Genomic DNA, 17703 nt, shown 5'->3' with positions numbered 1-17703 from the left:
ACGCCAATTAGCACAAATGGTAAGTTCCGACAGTGCCTACAAGTGTGCCTACTGGCCGCTAGATGGCAATACCGGTTTCATATGTATACACCTGGTAAAATAGTAAAATTATTGGTAAATAACTATATTTTTAAACGTACTTAGACAGTTTAAAATTTAATCAATATAAAAAAATATATTTTTCAAATTTTTAAGGTGTTTTGTGTTAGAAATTTTTTTTCAAGAAGTGAAAATTTTAAAAGCTTGCATCTTGGTAATTTTAAAAACTTGTTCCTTTTTTAAATAGAAGTATAAGAGGGTACAATAACTTTGATGTACACTTCAAAAATAATTCAATTATAGTCAAAACTTATAGATATAAACAATCCTTTTTGGGAATGAGAGTTAAATAGTAAATTAATGAATGTGAGTTAATTTTTCTATAACAATATTCTACATTAAAAATTTTAACTAAATTGATATTTGCAAAAAGTAATTACTGATTAAAAATAGACAATGCTAGATAATTAAAGAAGAAAAAACATTTGCAAAATTTATATTTTGCATCGTTTCAAGCTAAATAGTATAATATACTCCATTTATTTTATTCGTTTTTATTTTAAGTTTTGACTTAGATATTTACTCTGATTAGTTATTCAATAATTACTTGCATAAAATAAATAATATTATTTTTTTTTTAATTCCCACATAATTATTAGTATTTTTTATTTCTGCCTTTTGATTTATGTTAATACTTAGTTCAATAACAATCAGTAATACTACCATAGTTATTATATTTTATTGATGAAAAACTGTGCGTTTTTATTTTGTTTTATCACTCCATTTGTTTATCAAAACTAGAACTTTAAAGATACATTGTTTCAGAATTCAATTGTTTAGCAATGCTTATGCAAATTTTGGCACATTTTCTTCAGATGTTTAGTGTTTGTATATATTTTAAATATTTTAATTTATATTGCCAAATGAGATGACTGAAAAATTAAAAAAAAAATTTCCGACACTGTAAAATTCCCGAATAATAAAATCCCCGTTAAAAATGTCCGAATTATGAAATTCCTGAATTATAGAAATAAAAAAATTGTTGTTCTTTAGAAACAAATATTATATATTTATTACAAACACAATGATCAAATATATGTATCAAAGAAATTTTGTGTCAATGTTTAAACTATATGAAAATTATTTCTTGAATCTTAAATAACAATAATTGTATAAAAATTGTGTAAAGAAATTAGTTTAAAGACTGTGCACATTTTTAAACAAAATTTCTCATTCAGAAATACATTCTTTTTAATTATTGTAATTAAAAAATTTTTAACATTATTTGATACAGTTTTGAAAATTAAAGAAATTTCTCTGATAAAAATATTTGTTTATTCCATTTAAAAAAATAAATCATATTTAACAAAACCATTTTTTTGATTCTTCAAATAGGGTCAAATAGGGTCATGTTATAAGTTGTAGTGAATTTTATTATTCAATATTTTTTCAATTTGGGATTTTTATATTTCGGCATTTTTATAATTTTTGGAGATTCAATTTTCAGGATTTTTCGGCCGTCCGTTGACAAATTGCCAAGTTCAAACTTTGAAACCAATTTTAATACACCAATCACATAGGCTAGAAATGTATTTCAGTTTTTTTTGTATATATTTCCAGTTTAATTTGATGGTGTTCAACAGTTTTTGGAAGTTTTGAGAATATATTAATTTAACTCATTTATATACCCTCATGAATCATAAAAAATATTTTATAGATTGGAGAGGGTTAATACTTTTGGTTCAATTTTACTGACTTAAAGACAGTTACGCAATTTTTTAAAACATTCCTCTTTATATTTCATACAACAAGATTTTTCTTCACATTGAAATCTTTTACCTAAGAAAGAAATACATATCTTGATCTCATAGCAGAATATACAGATGACTCAAAATTTATTTTTCTTTGTTGCTATCACAGATGCTGTAGATCTGATAGTATATACTTTTGACCGTATTCGAAAGCGCCATTCATTGTGACCAGTAGATACTATCAAATCGAAAGTATCTTTTTTTCGCAGAAATAATTTTCTCTAGATGTTAAAAAGATACTTTGTTAATTCAAAAGTATGTTTAACACTTAAGTACAACATTTTTTCGAAATAAATGTGCATTTATTTTTCTTAACTTTATAGGTTTGAGCTTCATATATAATCGTAAATATTTTAATCTATAGTACTGTATTTTTGATTAAACAACTCGAATTATTTCACTCAAAGCAAATTCTATTGGATTATTGATATAAACTATTGTGTAAAGCTGATATATTTATTAAAAGAAAGTTATAGGAAGGGCGTGACAAATAAAAAAGCCTTAAGGGCCCTGGAAATCAAGGCAAAATCGCAGAAGTAAGATTCAGAGCAATCGGTCAAGTAATTTGTCTGATTTTATGTATAAATACTCTAAAGAGTATTAGAATTATCGGTAAGGCAGTTTAAGAGCTCGAGTTTTCATTTGAGCGATCTTAGCGAGGCAAGAAAAAGTGCCTGGTACTACTATGATCGATAGTGATTCATTCAGGGGTGAACACACCGTATACGAAAACTATGGGCTCCTACCTAAATGAGTATGTGGATTCCTAAAGGATGTATGTTTGCACAAATTGTTCATTTCGTGAAGTCAAAAACACCCTTAAATACAGATTCTGAATTCCTTATTGCACAGAAAATCGCCGATCCTCCAAAGTACACTAAAATCGATGTTCAATTGAGTTGCAACAAATTTGAGCCACACAGATGCATTATGAGAATTTAGGGGAAAAGCATCATTAGAGACTGTTTTTTCTCATCCAGAGCAACGTGAAATGTCGTCTACAAACTGTCAGTCACCTGTCAAAATGCTTTCGGCGGGCGTTATTTGAGTGAAATACATGGTTCGCTATATTCGACGAAAAGATTTGGCAACACTGTAACTTTTGAGAGAGATGACAGATCGAGTAATGACGTAGCGCGTTTGAAGCATCAGTGTAAGGATATTTTTGACATGGAGCAGTACACTCCATGCGAACGCTCTCAGATTGTTGAAATTTACATGCAACAAAACAAGTCAATTGTGAAAACTCAACGTGCATGGAGAAAAGTAAATAAAGTGAAAACTGCGCCTTCTGCGACTACATTGTATCGTTTGTATGAAAGATTTTCATCAGGTGAGGCACTTACTAATCCCAAACGACCAAGGCGATCGGATGGAAATATCGCACTCGTACGAGCCAGTGTTCTGAACACTCCATTCACGTTGAGTTTTCACAATTGTCTTGTTTTGTTGAATGTAAATTTCAACAATCTGAGAGCGTTCGCGTGGAGTGCACTGCTCCATGGCAAAAATCTCCTAAGACTGATGCTTCAAACGCGCTACGTCATTACTCGATCTGTAATCTCTGTCAAAAGTTACAGTTTTGCCAAATCTGTTCGTCGAATATGGCCAACCCTGTAGATGTTGATAAGCAGGTGTGTAAAAAATAATGCATAAAAGTTGAAAGTTCTTTGATGGATTTAAATCTTGTCAAATATTTAAAACTAAAATAATAACCTACAATTCATCGACTAAATTCTTATTTATAATCAAAATGCAACGTACGGGTAGGGTTTTCATCAAAATTCACTGCCAATGTAAGCATTTTTACGTGAGTACTGATGCTTTTATGTTACGTGCCTTAATTATGTATTTAATTGAACTTATCCACTTGAAACCCAGTATAATTTATATTGAACTAGAAACAAATATAATGCTGTATCATTTAGAATTAAACATTACTGCAAACATTATTTTTAATTTGTGTCAAGTGAAATTACCTGGCTCTTCTAAGAATTGATCAATATACATGTATATTAAATTTACTACGCAGCTTCTTAGTAACTATTTCACAGACCGTGTTATTAAATGTACTATACAAATGTATAGTGAATGTATATTAAAATTGGAAAGTTTTTAACAGTGTAGGTCAGTCAAAACCGACATAACATTCAAACTACCAAAGCTGGAATGTAAAAACTAAGTCGTGACCGTCTGCATCTACATTGATGCCTTATCGTTCGAAGAAATTCCCTCTAGATTTTCTGTATTCAACAAAGTGAATTCAGCTGGTGGTTGAAGTCAAAATACCTAATTGTATATGCCAACGGTCATGTATTTTTTTTACATCCCGGCTTTAGTTTAAATATCGACGGCCATGACAGCCTAATATTTGGCCTGGCATTAGGAAGTTATCATTTTATTTTAAGTGACTAGCATGCACTGTTAAATGAAAGAAAGTTGAAAATTAGCTGAATATTATTTCAATTAGTTTCCTTATTAACAATTATTTAGTCTAATATGACAATGCAAATAGCTGCTTTGACAGGTGTTCAGGTGATTGACAGCGTGGTTCAGCTCTCCACAACTCCCGGCATGAGCCAAAATTCATTCTCCAAATGATACATTCACCTACTATCGGCGAGAAAATTCGAGTCCTCTGGCTTCAAAGTTCACTGTTTTTAAAACCTATCAAATTTCCTTACTTTTCATCAGATTTTCAGATCTGTAAGCTACAAATAATTTTTTGGAATATTACTTTTCGGCTCATTATATTGAGAATTCATCATTGAAATAATCATTGAGCATTATGTACTCCATAGAAAATAAAATTATGATTTTATTCAATCTAGATATAAAGGATCTAGATTAAAGACGAGTAACATATCATTTTTAAATGTATCTTATATGCGAACGGAGTATAAACTGTGACTTTATTCAAAAGATTTACGGTATAAAAACATATCAGCAGAACAGTTATGTGAAATAATTTAGAAGAAGAAATAAATCAGTGACTAGTATATCCTCAAAGGAAAATCAATATATTCAGTTACGAAATTATCCATTGGAAAGCTTTCTATAAGAAAATGTAGTTCACATGCTGTTTCTTCTGTGTGAAATAGTTAATTAAAAGGTTTTGAATACATTTACAATCTGTTTATTAGAAAACATGAATAATACATTGGGCAATAAGACAATTGAGGAAATCTACTTTAGAAAATTAATACTGCGTGTTTTACAATTCAGAAAAGCTCTTGACACGAAGGATGTACAAGAAGAAGAGAAGTCGCTGACCGGAGAAGAGAGTACTGGGGACGAAGGAAAGTGGGGAAATTTGGAAAATAGGTGGGACTGAAGTTTAGCATCATTGGTGGAAATTGAGAGGGTGGAGATAACAGTTTCTTCTCTAAAATTTGGCAGGAAGGGATAGCGTGGGAAATTGCGAGAAAGGACCGACGGATGGAACAGACGGGACTGCAAGGTCAAAAGGGTGATAAAAATTAAGGGCCTAATCTCGGACCTTCAGCTGTACCGAGGCCGACCGTTTCTTTAAGCGCTGGATTGAACGTGCTCGGCATAAAAGGAATAGGCTAACTCGTAAATCTATAAATCTAAAATTTCCAAAGCCGACGTAACATGCCGGCCTCTTTTGAACGATCGACGTTCGAAATAAAGTAATAAAAAGTCGTGAATTAAAATTATAATTAGAATGTATAACTGTAGAATGTATACATTTAGTCGATGGGTAATGGATACAATGTTTTCAACGCACGTCTAGCGATACCAGATTTACCCTTAAAAGTTACTTCTCGGACGACTCCATCTTGTCCTGGGTGAATCTCGATGATGCGTGCGAGACTCCACTTCAAAGGGGGGAGATTGCCTTCCTTGACAACCACAAGAGTCCCGATAGCGATGTTGGCTTGGTGAGTCGTCGATTGCCACTTGCTGCGTGCGATCATCTCATTTAAATATTCCTTTTGCCATCGGTTCCAGAAATGCTGTCTCTTTTGTTGAGCCAAGTCCCAACAGTTTAGGCGGTATTCTGGAACAAGACGTAAATCTTCTTCCGGTAAAGCAGTCAAAGAACTCCCAATCAAGAAATGAGCTGGAGTGAGTGGGAGGATATCGTTAGGATCGGAAGACAATGGGGTGAGAGGACGCGAATTGAGGATTGCCTCAATCTCAACGACATATGTATGCAGTTGTTCATACGTGAGCAATGTGTTTTCAGCTATTCGAACAAAATGATGCTTGAAGGATTTTACCCCAGCCTTCCAAAGACCTCCAAAGTGAGGTGCTCTAGACGGTATGAAACGCCAATTAATTTCCTTACTTGATAAAAATTCCTGAACTTTATTACTTTTAATCATTTCAGTTAACTGCTTCGACAGTTTCTTCAATTCATTGTTCGCTCCAACAAAGTTCTTAGCATTATCTGAATTCATAGATTGTGCAATTCCGCGACGGGCAAAGAAGCGTTTTAGGCAGGCGAGGAACGCGTCTATCGTTAAGTCATTTGCTAATTCCAAATGAACAGATTTTGTAGCAAAGCAAACGAACACCGATACGTACGTTTTTATTTTTGTCCTATTGCGATGTCGATGCTCCTTTGTATAAAATGGACCACAAAAGTCAACGCCCACATCAAAAAAAGGTCGTGTTAATGATACGTCTCTCGAACTCCGTACAATGTTGCATTCGTTCCAGCATGTAATTTTTTAAGAAGTTCCACCCGGATTATTAATTTCGTGACGTGATGATTTTTAGGGAGAATAATCGGATGTTTTTGGGACTCAGGGATCGGGGCCCGATCTAATCTTCCGCCGACCCTAATTAAACCATCGTCTAAAAATGGATTCAACCGGAAGAGACTGCTTTTCTGATCCACTTGTTTACCTTTAGATAAAGCCCGGATTTCTGAAGAAAAAACCTCATATTGTGTCCATTTTAATATTATGCGTGATGCTGAATTGAGCTCGTTTGGTAAAAGTGGACCCATTTGTCTAGGAGTCTTGACTCTAATCTTTAAATTTCTGATGAATCTCACGCAATACGCGATGACACGTTGTAGTTTTTTAAAGTTGCTGTATTTTATGAGAATATTAATACCTGCTTGAGTAATCGTAAACGACACCACGGTTTTTGGTGAACGTTTTTCTGGGACCTCTGAAAGCTTGAAATCAAATTGAGGCCAATTGTTTTCGTGACAACTCAACCACTGCGGACCGTGTGTCCAAAGAGTGTTATTTAAAAAATCGTGAGGACCTTGACCACGCGATATACAATCCGCGGGATTATCGAGAGTGGGAACGTGTCGCCAGTCTGTAGGCTTAGTCGTTGCTTGAATTTCGGAAACTCGATTAGTTACGAAAGTTAATAGCATGTGAGGTGGAGAATTTATCCAATTTAACGCAACGGTTGAATCTGAACAAAAAACCTTCTTCGAAAAGTCTATCTGAAGAGAGCGAATCGTAGAATTAAATAACTGAACGAGTAGCGCGGCGGCGCATAACTCGAGTTTTGGCAAGGTCATTGTTTTGAGCGAAGCGACGCGTGATTTAGAGCGTATGAGCTCACAATGGTGATTTCCGCGATTATCTGTCGAACGAAGATACAAACAAGCACCGTACGCCTTCTCGCTCGCGTCGCAAAAACCATGCAATTGGCTGTCAATCGAAGAATTGAGAACTATACATCGTTGGTATCTCACAGTATTAAGTAAAGGTAATTGCTTCTTATACTCTAACCACATTTCATGAACCTCAGGTGGAACTTGATCGTCCCATCCTACCTGATGTTTCCACAGCTGTTGAATTATAATTTTGCCTACAACAATGACGGGGTCTATCAACCCTAGAGGGTCAAAGAGTTTCGAACACTGCGAGAGAATAGACCGCTTGGTAGCGCGATCATTTGAGTCAGACAAATTAACCGAATATAACATTGAATCGGATTTAGGACCCCAATGAATTCCTAATGCCTTGATCGTATCTGAAGGTTCAAGCGACATATATTTATTTGAAGTTTCACTTGAAAGGTCTTGCGATAATTCTGGCTTATTCGAAGCCCATTTGCGTAGATTGAATCCACCTTTTTGCAAGAGCCTAATTAATTCATCTCGAAGTTGACGAGCTTCGTTGATTGTTTTCGCGCCAGTTTGAAGATCGTCAACGTAAAAGTCGCGTTTGAGAATTTTCGTGGCCTCTGGAAAGGCATCTTTTTCATCGTCTGCTAATTGGTGCAACGTACGAATCGCTAAAAAAAGGTGCACAAGCAGTACCGAATGTAACAGTATTCAAGGAATAAGTTTTAATCGGTTCATCCTGATTTTTTCGCCATAAGACCTTTTGATAGAACCGATCATTGTCAGTAACGCGAATTTGTCGGTACATTTGTTGAATGTCCGCTGTAATTACAACAGGATGAGAACGAAACCGAGTGACGATTGAAAATAAATCATCTTGAATAGTTGGACCGATCATGAACATGTCATTAAGCGACACCCCGGTCGATGTCTTCGCGGAACCGTCAAAAACGACTCGCGTTTTTGTCGTCAGGCTATCTTCCTTAATTACCGCGTGATGAGGATGATAATACCCGGGCCTAGAAGCCTCTTGGTTGCTGAAAAGCGACATATGTCCTTCACCCAAATAGCCTTCAACACAATCGATGTATTGAGTTTGGAGATCAGAATTCTTGTGAATTTCCGTTCAAGCGCATAAAAGCGCTGGAACGCGGTGTTCCGTGAATCTCCCAGCTAATGGAAATTATCATTAAACGGTAATTTTACTTCATCTCGCCCGGAACCTAATCGCTTTGTCGACTGTAAAAAATGAGATTCAGCTGCCTGTTCTTCGTCTGACCGCAGTTTTGTGGAACTTTCTTCCCTTAACTCCCATAAAATGGGCAAGTCGTGAAATTTCATAAGATTGCATGCCACTTTATTTTTTGCTTGAGCCTGCTGTTTTGAAAATTGAGGACTATTGTGCCGACCCGAAAAAATCCATCCAAACACAGTTTCCTGTAATACTGCGGTTTGATTGGGTGCCCTGCTTTTTCCCATGAGAAGCAAATCAAAGAAATATTCAGCCCCTATTAAGATGTCTACATTGGAAGATTTATGAAACTCGGGATCGGCTAAAAAGATCTCGTTTGGAACTTTGACTGAGTGTCGGTTGATAGGCATGACAGGCATTGCATCGGAAATTTCCTTGAAAATTAAGAAATCTAAATTCAATTCAAAGTCTGTGTCATATCGCGATTTAACCTTTGCGGATGTGGAATATTTTATTTGGGACTGCAAATTCTGAGCTCCCTTTAATTGAATCTCAATTGTCATTTTGTGCAACCCTAGCGAACTTGATCGAACAGCACTGAGAACACGAATCTAAAAATGCGCGACAAGGGCGATAGTTGCCCTGTCTATCTAAAATGTCGATGATAGCCATACCGAGAACGACTTGCGTTGGAGCTTGACTTTCATAACTAATTAAAGCAGTTGTGATCTTAGTATGAGGAGCCTCTGCATCGACTGGCTTCTCTTGAGAAAAATGCAATAATGTATTATGCCTTCTTTGACATTTACGACATGAGTTGTGTCGACACTGCACGGTTTTGAGATTCCCTAGCAAACAATTGTGACACAGCGATGTCTTTTTTACAATTTTATAACGTTCTGGAGGAGACATATTCAAAAATTGTTCACACGAATAAAGTGGATGTTGCCCTGAGCATAAATGACATGAAAGCTGAGAATTTTCTGTCTTGGAATCGACTGCAGTGGCCATGCAGGATTGAGAAGATCGCGAATGAAAACGCAAGTGTGAGTTTCCTTTCGAAGGCTGAATTTTGCTCGAATTTGACGAATGAATTTTACTAAATGATTGCGTATTTTCAATCAGCGAACGCCGCTCTAGAAATGAAGTCATATCATTGAGGGAGGGGAGTTTTGTACTTCCCACGGTCTCTTCCCATTTTTCACGAGTATAATGGTTTAATTTCTCTCTTATAATGAAAATAAGTAGAGTGTCCCATTGTTCGACGGGTTGTTCGAGAGCCCTGAGTGCCCTAATTCTTTTTTGAACATTGTCTAATAATGTGTGGACAGTAAATTCCTTGGAAATACTCGGAATGTCAAATAAAGACTTCACGTGACTCTCTACGATATATTTTCGGTTATCGTATCGCGCTTTCAAAAGATCCCATGCTACCTGATAGTTGCTGCCAGTTGTCTCGAGCGAAGCTATAACTTCGGCCGCATCATCTCTGACTCGAAGATTTGCAGATGAAATGATGCCAATCCTTGAATTCTGAAAAAGCAGCTGGGCTGATGTTGGTGGTGCGTAAAAGGCTGGTCCTCCTCCGAAGTCCCTCTGCTACTCTCGAAACTGATCCGTTGGTTTGGAAGTATAATCCGAAAAAATCCGTTGAAAGGAATATGAAAATCCGTGGAAACGATATAAAAATCCGTTGTAGGGATATAAAAATCCGTTAAATGGACTATGAAAGTTCGTTGAAAGGGATATGAAAATCCATGGAAAGGATATAAAAATCCGTCGAAGGGATATAAAAATCTGTCGAATGGGATACAAAAGTTCAACGCGCAGTATCACGTATGTAGATTCCTCTTTCCTGGTGCTGGGTTGCTTTTGATCACTTTTCACTTGAAGCTCACTGTTATTTAAAGTTACTGAGCTTTAAAATCACTCACTGTATTTTGGAGTCACTGAGTCACTGAGTCACTAAGATTTTTAAAATCACTCAAAAGCACTTTTTTACCAACGTAAAATGTATCCGGCTCGAAGGACCACACGCCTTTTGGGACAATTTAAATGACGCTATATAGGGTCATAGGGATATATATATACGATCATAGGGAAAAAATCATTGTGAATGATTTGGAGTTCAACTTGAGAGTACGGAAAGGGTGCTAATTAATTTTTAGGATCCAAAAGCAAACATTAAAGGAGGCAGATTGGTTCACTTATGCTTAGAAAAGGTCTTTTTATTGCAAATATTGGATTTAGGCCTAAAATGATCCACTTGTACACCTGGTGCAGAAGATATAGCCACAGTACGGTCGACTTTATTGTTTGCGGATAAAAGACTGAGACGCAGATAAAATCGTTATGATGTTCTGAATGTGGAACGGATCATTAGCTTTTAGTCTCAAGAATTAATTTAAGTCAAGGGTGAAGAAGAAGGAGAGCTAAAAAGATGAAATAGACGCGAGTGAAGATAGAGAATTTACAGAATCCGTAAGTGCAAATATATTTTTAGAATAGGATATACGAACTCGTAGATATAGCGCAACTTCGGAGGCGCTAATACGTTCTAAAGATATAGAGGGCGCATGGGCTAAATGCTCCGGGATATCATTGTAAGGAGTGCAATTGAAATGTGTGGTACTACGGTACAGTGTTGCCAGCCTTGGCGATTTATCGGGATTCTGGCGACTTTTTTGCTATTTGGCGACCAATTTTGGGGGGTCTGACGACTGGCGACTAGTATGGTGATTTAAATTGAGTGTAGGCAATTTCTTGGTTATCCGGCGACGTTTAAATAAACGCGCCAATCGTACCGAGCGTGGACGAATCACAAATGGCTAGTTGCAACATGGAGTTAAAGCTAATCAGAATAAACGGACGATTAAGTGAATACCAATCAGCTGCACGTGTTGCAGATGTGTTCATGTAATGCGAGCTCGTTTCATTACTGTTCAAGACAACAAAAAAATTATTTTGTGTCTGTGCTGATATATACTTTCCATACACAAAGTCAATTGGGAAGATAGTTTTATAAGGATGGAAGTAAAATAAAGACCATCCAATATGAATAAAAGTTACGCAGGGGTAAACAACCCATACATATTTTTAAATGTGCTGAAAATTTCTAAATGCAAAGGAGAAAAATTTTAAATATATATTTTTTGCACTTGAGACAAAAATAAAGTTGTGTTTCGACAAAACAATTTTTTTTTAATTAACGTGGGTAGGTACCCCAAAACACTTTTTATTCTATATCTATGATAATATATACTTTCCATGCACAAAAAAAGGGAAATTAGTTTTATAACGAAGGAAGTAAAATAGACTCCACTCAGCATGAATAAAAAAATTAAGCGCGGGTAAAGCACGCTTCAATGATGTATAAAATTTCAAAATAAGTATAAAATCGAGCAAAAAATCCCAAGAAAATATGTGTTGCACACAAAAAAGAGGATGAAAGTGTTTATATATTTTCAAGAAAAAAATCATTAAAGAGGGTAAGTATCCCTAAACTATTTTTATACAAAAAATCATTAAAATAATTTAAAAGCATACATAGTTTATAGAAAAAAAAATACTTTTAGGTCAAATTTACAATTTTTTGAAGTCTTCACAGTATATCGAAGACGTATTCATCGAACTTTGAATAATAATGATATTCGTAAAAAAAGTGTTTAAAACATAATGATTTGTTACACCTACTTTTTCTGCATTATATCCGCTTTGTACCATGAATATTGAAAAAGATTACACAGAAAAAACTGAAGTTTCCATTGGAACCCATTTTTAGTTCCAAAAGAGCTCCAACAAAAATGAACCCCACTTGCTGAAAAGAAATCCAAAACGATAAATGAGCTCTAAATGATACCAAACTTGCGGGGTTTTAAACTAAAGCATCTCATTTGTAATTGAGCCTATTTCTAAGGAACCTATTTTTCGCTTTGCACACTTGGATATTATGTTTAATTAATAACACAACATTTACCTTAAAGCACACATGTAATCGAACAGTGTTGAGCATAATTGATTGAAGATAATTAAAAAACAAAATTATACCGCAATTAAAATAGATATAATGACTTGATAAATATAATTTGCAGGTTATGTGTCAAAGTTGTCAAAATAAAGGCATATTCATCTGCAAGGGTCTTTTCGTCTCTAGTCATCGGTCCATAACTGTAAATCGATTCCTAACTTACCAGCCCTACTTTGCAGGCGTGTGGTCTGTGAATGATGGTAATTCATGTTCTTTTCAAGGGCGCTCTAATCGAATAACTTTGTCTCTCTACAGCAGTGCAGCAGTGCAGCAGTGGTCGGCAACCTTTTTGCTTAATTTTTCGGTATGGTCAGGCTGCACCCGACTTAATTTTTTCTACTACATTTCGGTCTATTCATGTACCTTAGTGTGAGTGAGCTTACTCCAGCAAGGGACTTTTGTCCACGAATTTTTCCTATTTCAATGATATATTACTTACCTAGAAAAGTTAAAAATTTGATGGGGTTTAATATCAAGAAACATCAGCTTTACAGTCAATTTAATGCCTAATGTTTCTCAAATTTTCAACCTTTATAGACAAATTACATGTCTTTGGAATCGGAAAAATGCGCAGATTCCAAATATATTACTTTCAAATCACTGATTGCAGAAATAAGAATGTTTTAATCTCAAATTTGTTCCCATTCTTCAACAATGAATAAAGAATGGTCTGCCCAAGCTCGCAGGTACCTGACCAGAAAGTAGGTCGTTGGTCAGCCCGGTCAGGGTAGCCTGACTTGGTCAGGAGCATGCCGACCACTACTCTACAGGTATCTATTGGAACTCAAGTTCTAAATGCATTTTCAACCAAACAGTTAAATTTTCTGCCAACTCAATAAAAAAAAGTCAATTTTTCTACAAAACGGTTTAGTTGACTTTTCAACTCAAAAATATGAATTTTCAACAAAAAAGTTAATTTTCAAATTAATAGTTAAAGTTTAAAATATTAACGATCAATTTGCAATCAAAAATGGAATAGTGTAATCATCGTGGCTACACTGAGGAAACTGTTTGGCTGGAACAACAAAAAGTTTTTTGAATCAACAAAATAATTTTCTTGCTCTTCGTAAAACAAAACTATTTTGTAGAGCCAACAAAATTTTTTTGTTGAGACCTTTTGTTGGCCAAACAAAATTGTTTTGTTAGCATAACCAGATTTTTTTGTTGAGGCAACAAAATTTTTTTCTCACCTCAATAAAATATTTTGTTGGTTGAACAAAATCTATTTGTTAACCTAACAAAATACTTTTCTAAGGTCAACTCAATAATTTTTTTGTCTCAATTAAATCAATTTGCTGTATACACAAAATATTTTTGTCGGCGTTGCTAAATATTTTTACATTCTCATCATTTATAATTGAGAAAGTATTGGAATTGTCGAAAATTTGACATCACACTTTTTTAACGTATCTCCACGTTTCGAGACCCCCTGAATCCGAAAATCAGGTTTTCACGATGGCGTCTGTCTGTCTGTCTGTCCGTACGGCCGTCCGGCTGTCCGTCCGTAAACACGATAACTCTCGAAAAAGTGAACAAATCAAATTCATCTTTGGAACACTTTTTTTAGGTCCTAAAAGAAAGGAAGAGTTCGTGAACCAGCCATTTTCGATAAAAAGAAAATTCTCAGTGTTATAGCGTTTTCAAATTTTTTCAATCAACCGAAAATCAAAATTTGAATCCGAAAAACGCACGATATGAAAAAAAGTCAAGAAAAGAAAAACATTTATTTTTAAAAGCCCTACAAGATTATCATAACCAATTTTTGGATTTTCTTCAAAAATCGAAAATTCAAATTTTGATTGCGCAGAAAATAATGGAAAATAAAAAGTTCCATGTTATGGACAAACTATGTAGGATACGAAAAAAAATGAATTTTTTGTTTTATTCGTGAAAAATAACGTTGAAAAAAAAATAAAATACAAAAAATGTGTGGAAAAACGACGAAAGTTACGAGAAAAAAAGCCAACAAAACCTGTTTACAAATGTCTATCGGAAATCGAGCGCGCAGCGCGAGTATCATGATGAGAATGTGTACCTCAAAGCCTACAGAGCTTTGAGAAACTTAATCTTTGACTATACTTAATTAAGTATACGATTCAGAATATAAAGACGCATATAAATACTGCCATCTATAAGAGATCTTTTTGATAAAGTTTTGTTTAAGCATTCCAAATGCAAAGAATACATATCCGAGTGCGAAGCGCGAGGTAACCTATTATCCGAGCCCGAAGCGCGAGATGCAACCGTCGCGCGCCCTAGGCGCGCTCAAACTTACGAGCAAAGCGAGCCGCGCGTAGCGTGCGATAAGAATGTGCCCTCAAAGCGGGCAGATTTTTTAGGTCAAAAACATACTTTTTCTACTCTCAAAACCTGAATCATTCGATGTTGAATTGGAGATACCTTGTTCCCTTAAGACGATGTAATCTCGTAACTTTCATTTAAATTTTTTTTGCATTCCAAGCACTTCGTTTGCCAAGAGTTTTTCAACGAAAGTACTCTCAGGCGTGGGAGCCTCAAAAGCATCTTTATCAATGCCATGCTTTAAGAAAATAAAAATAAAATTGTCTACACTCTATGATAAATGGACAATTAAACTATTTTATTTATGAGGTATCCAGCATCAAAGTATCAAGTATGCAAGTTTTAAAACGTGAGATTGCATTAACATTTTAGATTATGATTTGGATGCTTACTTTTGAAGGTGTCGATGAGACAGTGTAGGCCCCATTCCTCCATAACTAGACGGGTAGCGTTATCCAGAATGTTTATTAGGGTGGCCTAAAAAATCAAATTTGAGACATTTTAACGGGGTTTTTGGCCAAATCGTTCTCGTAGGCAAATAAATGTATGCCTATTTTTTACATTCTCATAATTCATAATTGAGAAAGTATTAGAATTGTCGGAAATTTGACATCACAGTTTTTCAACGAATCTCCACGTTTCGGCCCCCCTGAATCCGAAAATCAGGTTTTCACGATGGCGTCTGTCTGTCTGTCCGTCCGGCCATCCGTCCGTAAACACGATAACTCTCGAAAAAATGAACGAAGCATATTTCGAAAATTTTTTAGACCACTTTTTTCTGAATTTGAAAATTCTATATGCGGGTATTATTAGTATTAAAATGAAGAAACACTTTATCCCTACGACTTTTTTCGATAAAGAGAAAATTCTCAGAGTTATAGCGTTTTCAAAATTTTTTTAATCAGCCGAAAATCAAAATTTTAAGCCAAAAACGCAGATATAAAAAAAAAGTCAAAAGAAGAAAAAAATTTATTTTCAAAAGCCCTACAAGATTATCATAACAAATTTTTGGATTTTCTTCAAAAATCGAAAATTCAAATTTTGATTGCACACAAAAATAATGAAAAATAAAAAATTCCATTTTGTAGACAAACTATGTAGGATGGGAAAAAAGATGAATTAACAAAAATTATTATCCCAAAAAAGATCTACAATTTTGTTAAGAATCACTTCTTGATAGGACGCGTACTTTTTGTTTTATTCGTGAAAAATAACGTTTGAAAAAAAGTAAAATAAAAAAAATGTGTAGAAAAACGACGTTGTTGACAGTGAACCAACCAGCAGGACTCAACGTCGGACTCGCCTTGTCTTTCGACCCCGGGCGAAATTTTATTTTTATTCTTGGAATTGTTTCATACCAGTACAAAAAAACTACAAGAATATATAACCATTAGAAAATTTTAATTATTTTCTGCAGATGCACATTTCTCAAGATGGGACTTGGACGAATTTTCGAGTATGACATTCTAAGATGTTCCTCGATTTTTTTAAATCGAGGCATCTACTTTATCGACGTTAAAAGTTTATTTCCTAATTCCTGTAGTATTTCACTCGAAAAATTTCTTCGTAATTATGAACATTTTGATATATACAAACGTTCGTTAGTGCTTTCGGTATAACTTCCTGAATCCTGTACACGATATCTCAATCCGTTTGGACGTAGTGAGGACCGAAAATAATGAAAATCATTTCATTCTCCATACAAAATTTTTATGAATGAACTTAGTCACGTGATCTCGACTTTATCGACGGTCAAAGTTTCTTTTTCTCTCCGCTAGAAATCGCTAAAAATGCTCCAAAAATAATTATAGGTTACGTGTATGCAGATACTTAATTGTTGATTTGCAACGAATGTGCAAATTTTATTGCTTACATTAATTTTTTTAAGGTTTAGACGATTTAGTCCAAAACTGGTGTCAGTGCTCAATATACGCGAACCAAAAAATCCGAAATGCATCAAACCAAAAATTATCTGCATAATGCTATAACTCGAATGGTAATATCCTTTTTCATCGATTTATAAATAAAGTTTCTTTAAAACTATAAACATATTGATGTATACAAACGTTCTTTAGTGCTTTTTATTTTATCTGTCAAATTTTAAACACGATATCTCAATCCGTGTGGACACAGTGAACACCAAAAAAAATGCTCATATCCGGGGACTAGTTTGGTCACGTGGTCACGAAGAGCATGCCCTCAAATGAGTCATTTTTCGAAAGCCTTTCTTACTCTTTACTCAATGTAAATTATACTTTTAATCATTTTTTTTAGATTTCTATTCTCAATAGTCTAAAAAATGTCCCTTTAAAATGTCAAGTTACACAATTATATCTGAGGGTCACAATGAGCCTCCAAATATTGCCCTTTTATGCCATTTTTGCTATACCTAAAACTTTTGCATAATATTTCTGGAATATAAAAATGCGATAAATGCAATATTCATATTACGTAAAAAAGTATATCAAATATCAAATAAATTGACTTATAATTTCCTGTACAAAATCCAAGAAATAAAAATTGGAAACATTTTACATGTTAAGTTCCGTAAGATATAAAAATGGCCAGAGCGAGTTCTAAAAATATTTTTTTTTCGAAAATAAAAAATAGGCATACATTTATTTGCCTACTAAAACGATTTGGCCAACAAGCCCGTTAAAATTTCTTAAATGTGATTTTTTGGGTCACCCTAATATTTATTCACTCAGATTATTTTGAACAGCACGTTTGACGTCACCGGAATACACGACTTCACCGGTATTATCCG

The 17703-nt window shown here is 34.7% G+C and overlaps 3 protein-coding genes across 3 annotated transcripts in view; all 3 read right to left on the bottom strand.

Annotated features, from left to right (window-relative positions):
• Nucleotides 1-5563: 5563 nt before the first annotated feature.
• Nucleotides 5564-6277, bottom strand: LOC117176574. Its single transcript, XM_033366827.1, has one exon. The coding sequence runs from the start codon at nucleotides 6275-6277 to the stop codon at nucleotides 5564-5566; it is 714 nt and encodes a 237-aa protein (XP_033222718.1).
• Nucleotides 6278-6492: 215 nt separating this feature from the next.
• Nucleotides 6493-9027, bottom strand: LOC117176572. The gene is made up of 3 exons (XM_033366826.1): nucleotides 8623-9027; nucleotides 8113-8527; nucleotides 6493-8063 (listed from the first exon to the last, which is right to left on the bottom strand). The coding sequence occupies exons 1-3, from the start codon at nucleotides 9025-9027 to the stop codon at nucleotides 6493-6495; spliced, it is 2391 nt and encodes a 796-aa protein (XP_033222717.1).
• A 133-nt stretch (nucleotides 9028-9160) lies between these two features.
• The window catches only part of LOC117176571, a 41931-nt gene continuing 33388 nt past the window's right edge, over nucleotides 9161-17703 (bottom strand). The window contains exon 2 of the mRNA XM_033366825.1: nucleotides 9161-10207. Within this exon, the coding sequence (XP_033222716.1) occupies nucleotides 9161-10207 (1047 nt within the window). The remainder of the gene's footprint in view (nucleotides 10208-17703) is intronic.

The sequence above is a fragment of the Belonocnema kinseyi genome, chromosome 7, assembly GCF_010883055.1.
Source record: "Belonocnema kinseyi isolate 2016_QV_RU_SX_M_011 chromosome 7, B_treatae_v1, whole genome shotgun sequence".
Taxonomy (NCBI): domain Eukaryota; kingdom Metazoa; phylum Arthropoda; class Insecta; order Hymenoptera; family Cynipidae; genus Belonocnema; species Belonocnema kinseyi.
The sequence above is the reverse complement of the archived record's forward strand: the minus strand, read 5'-3'. Positions and strand labels throughout refer to the sequence as shown.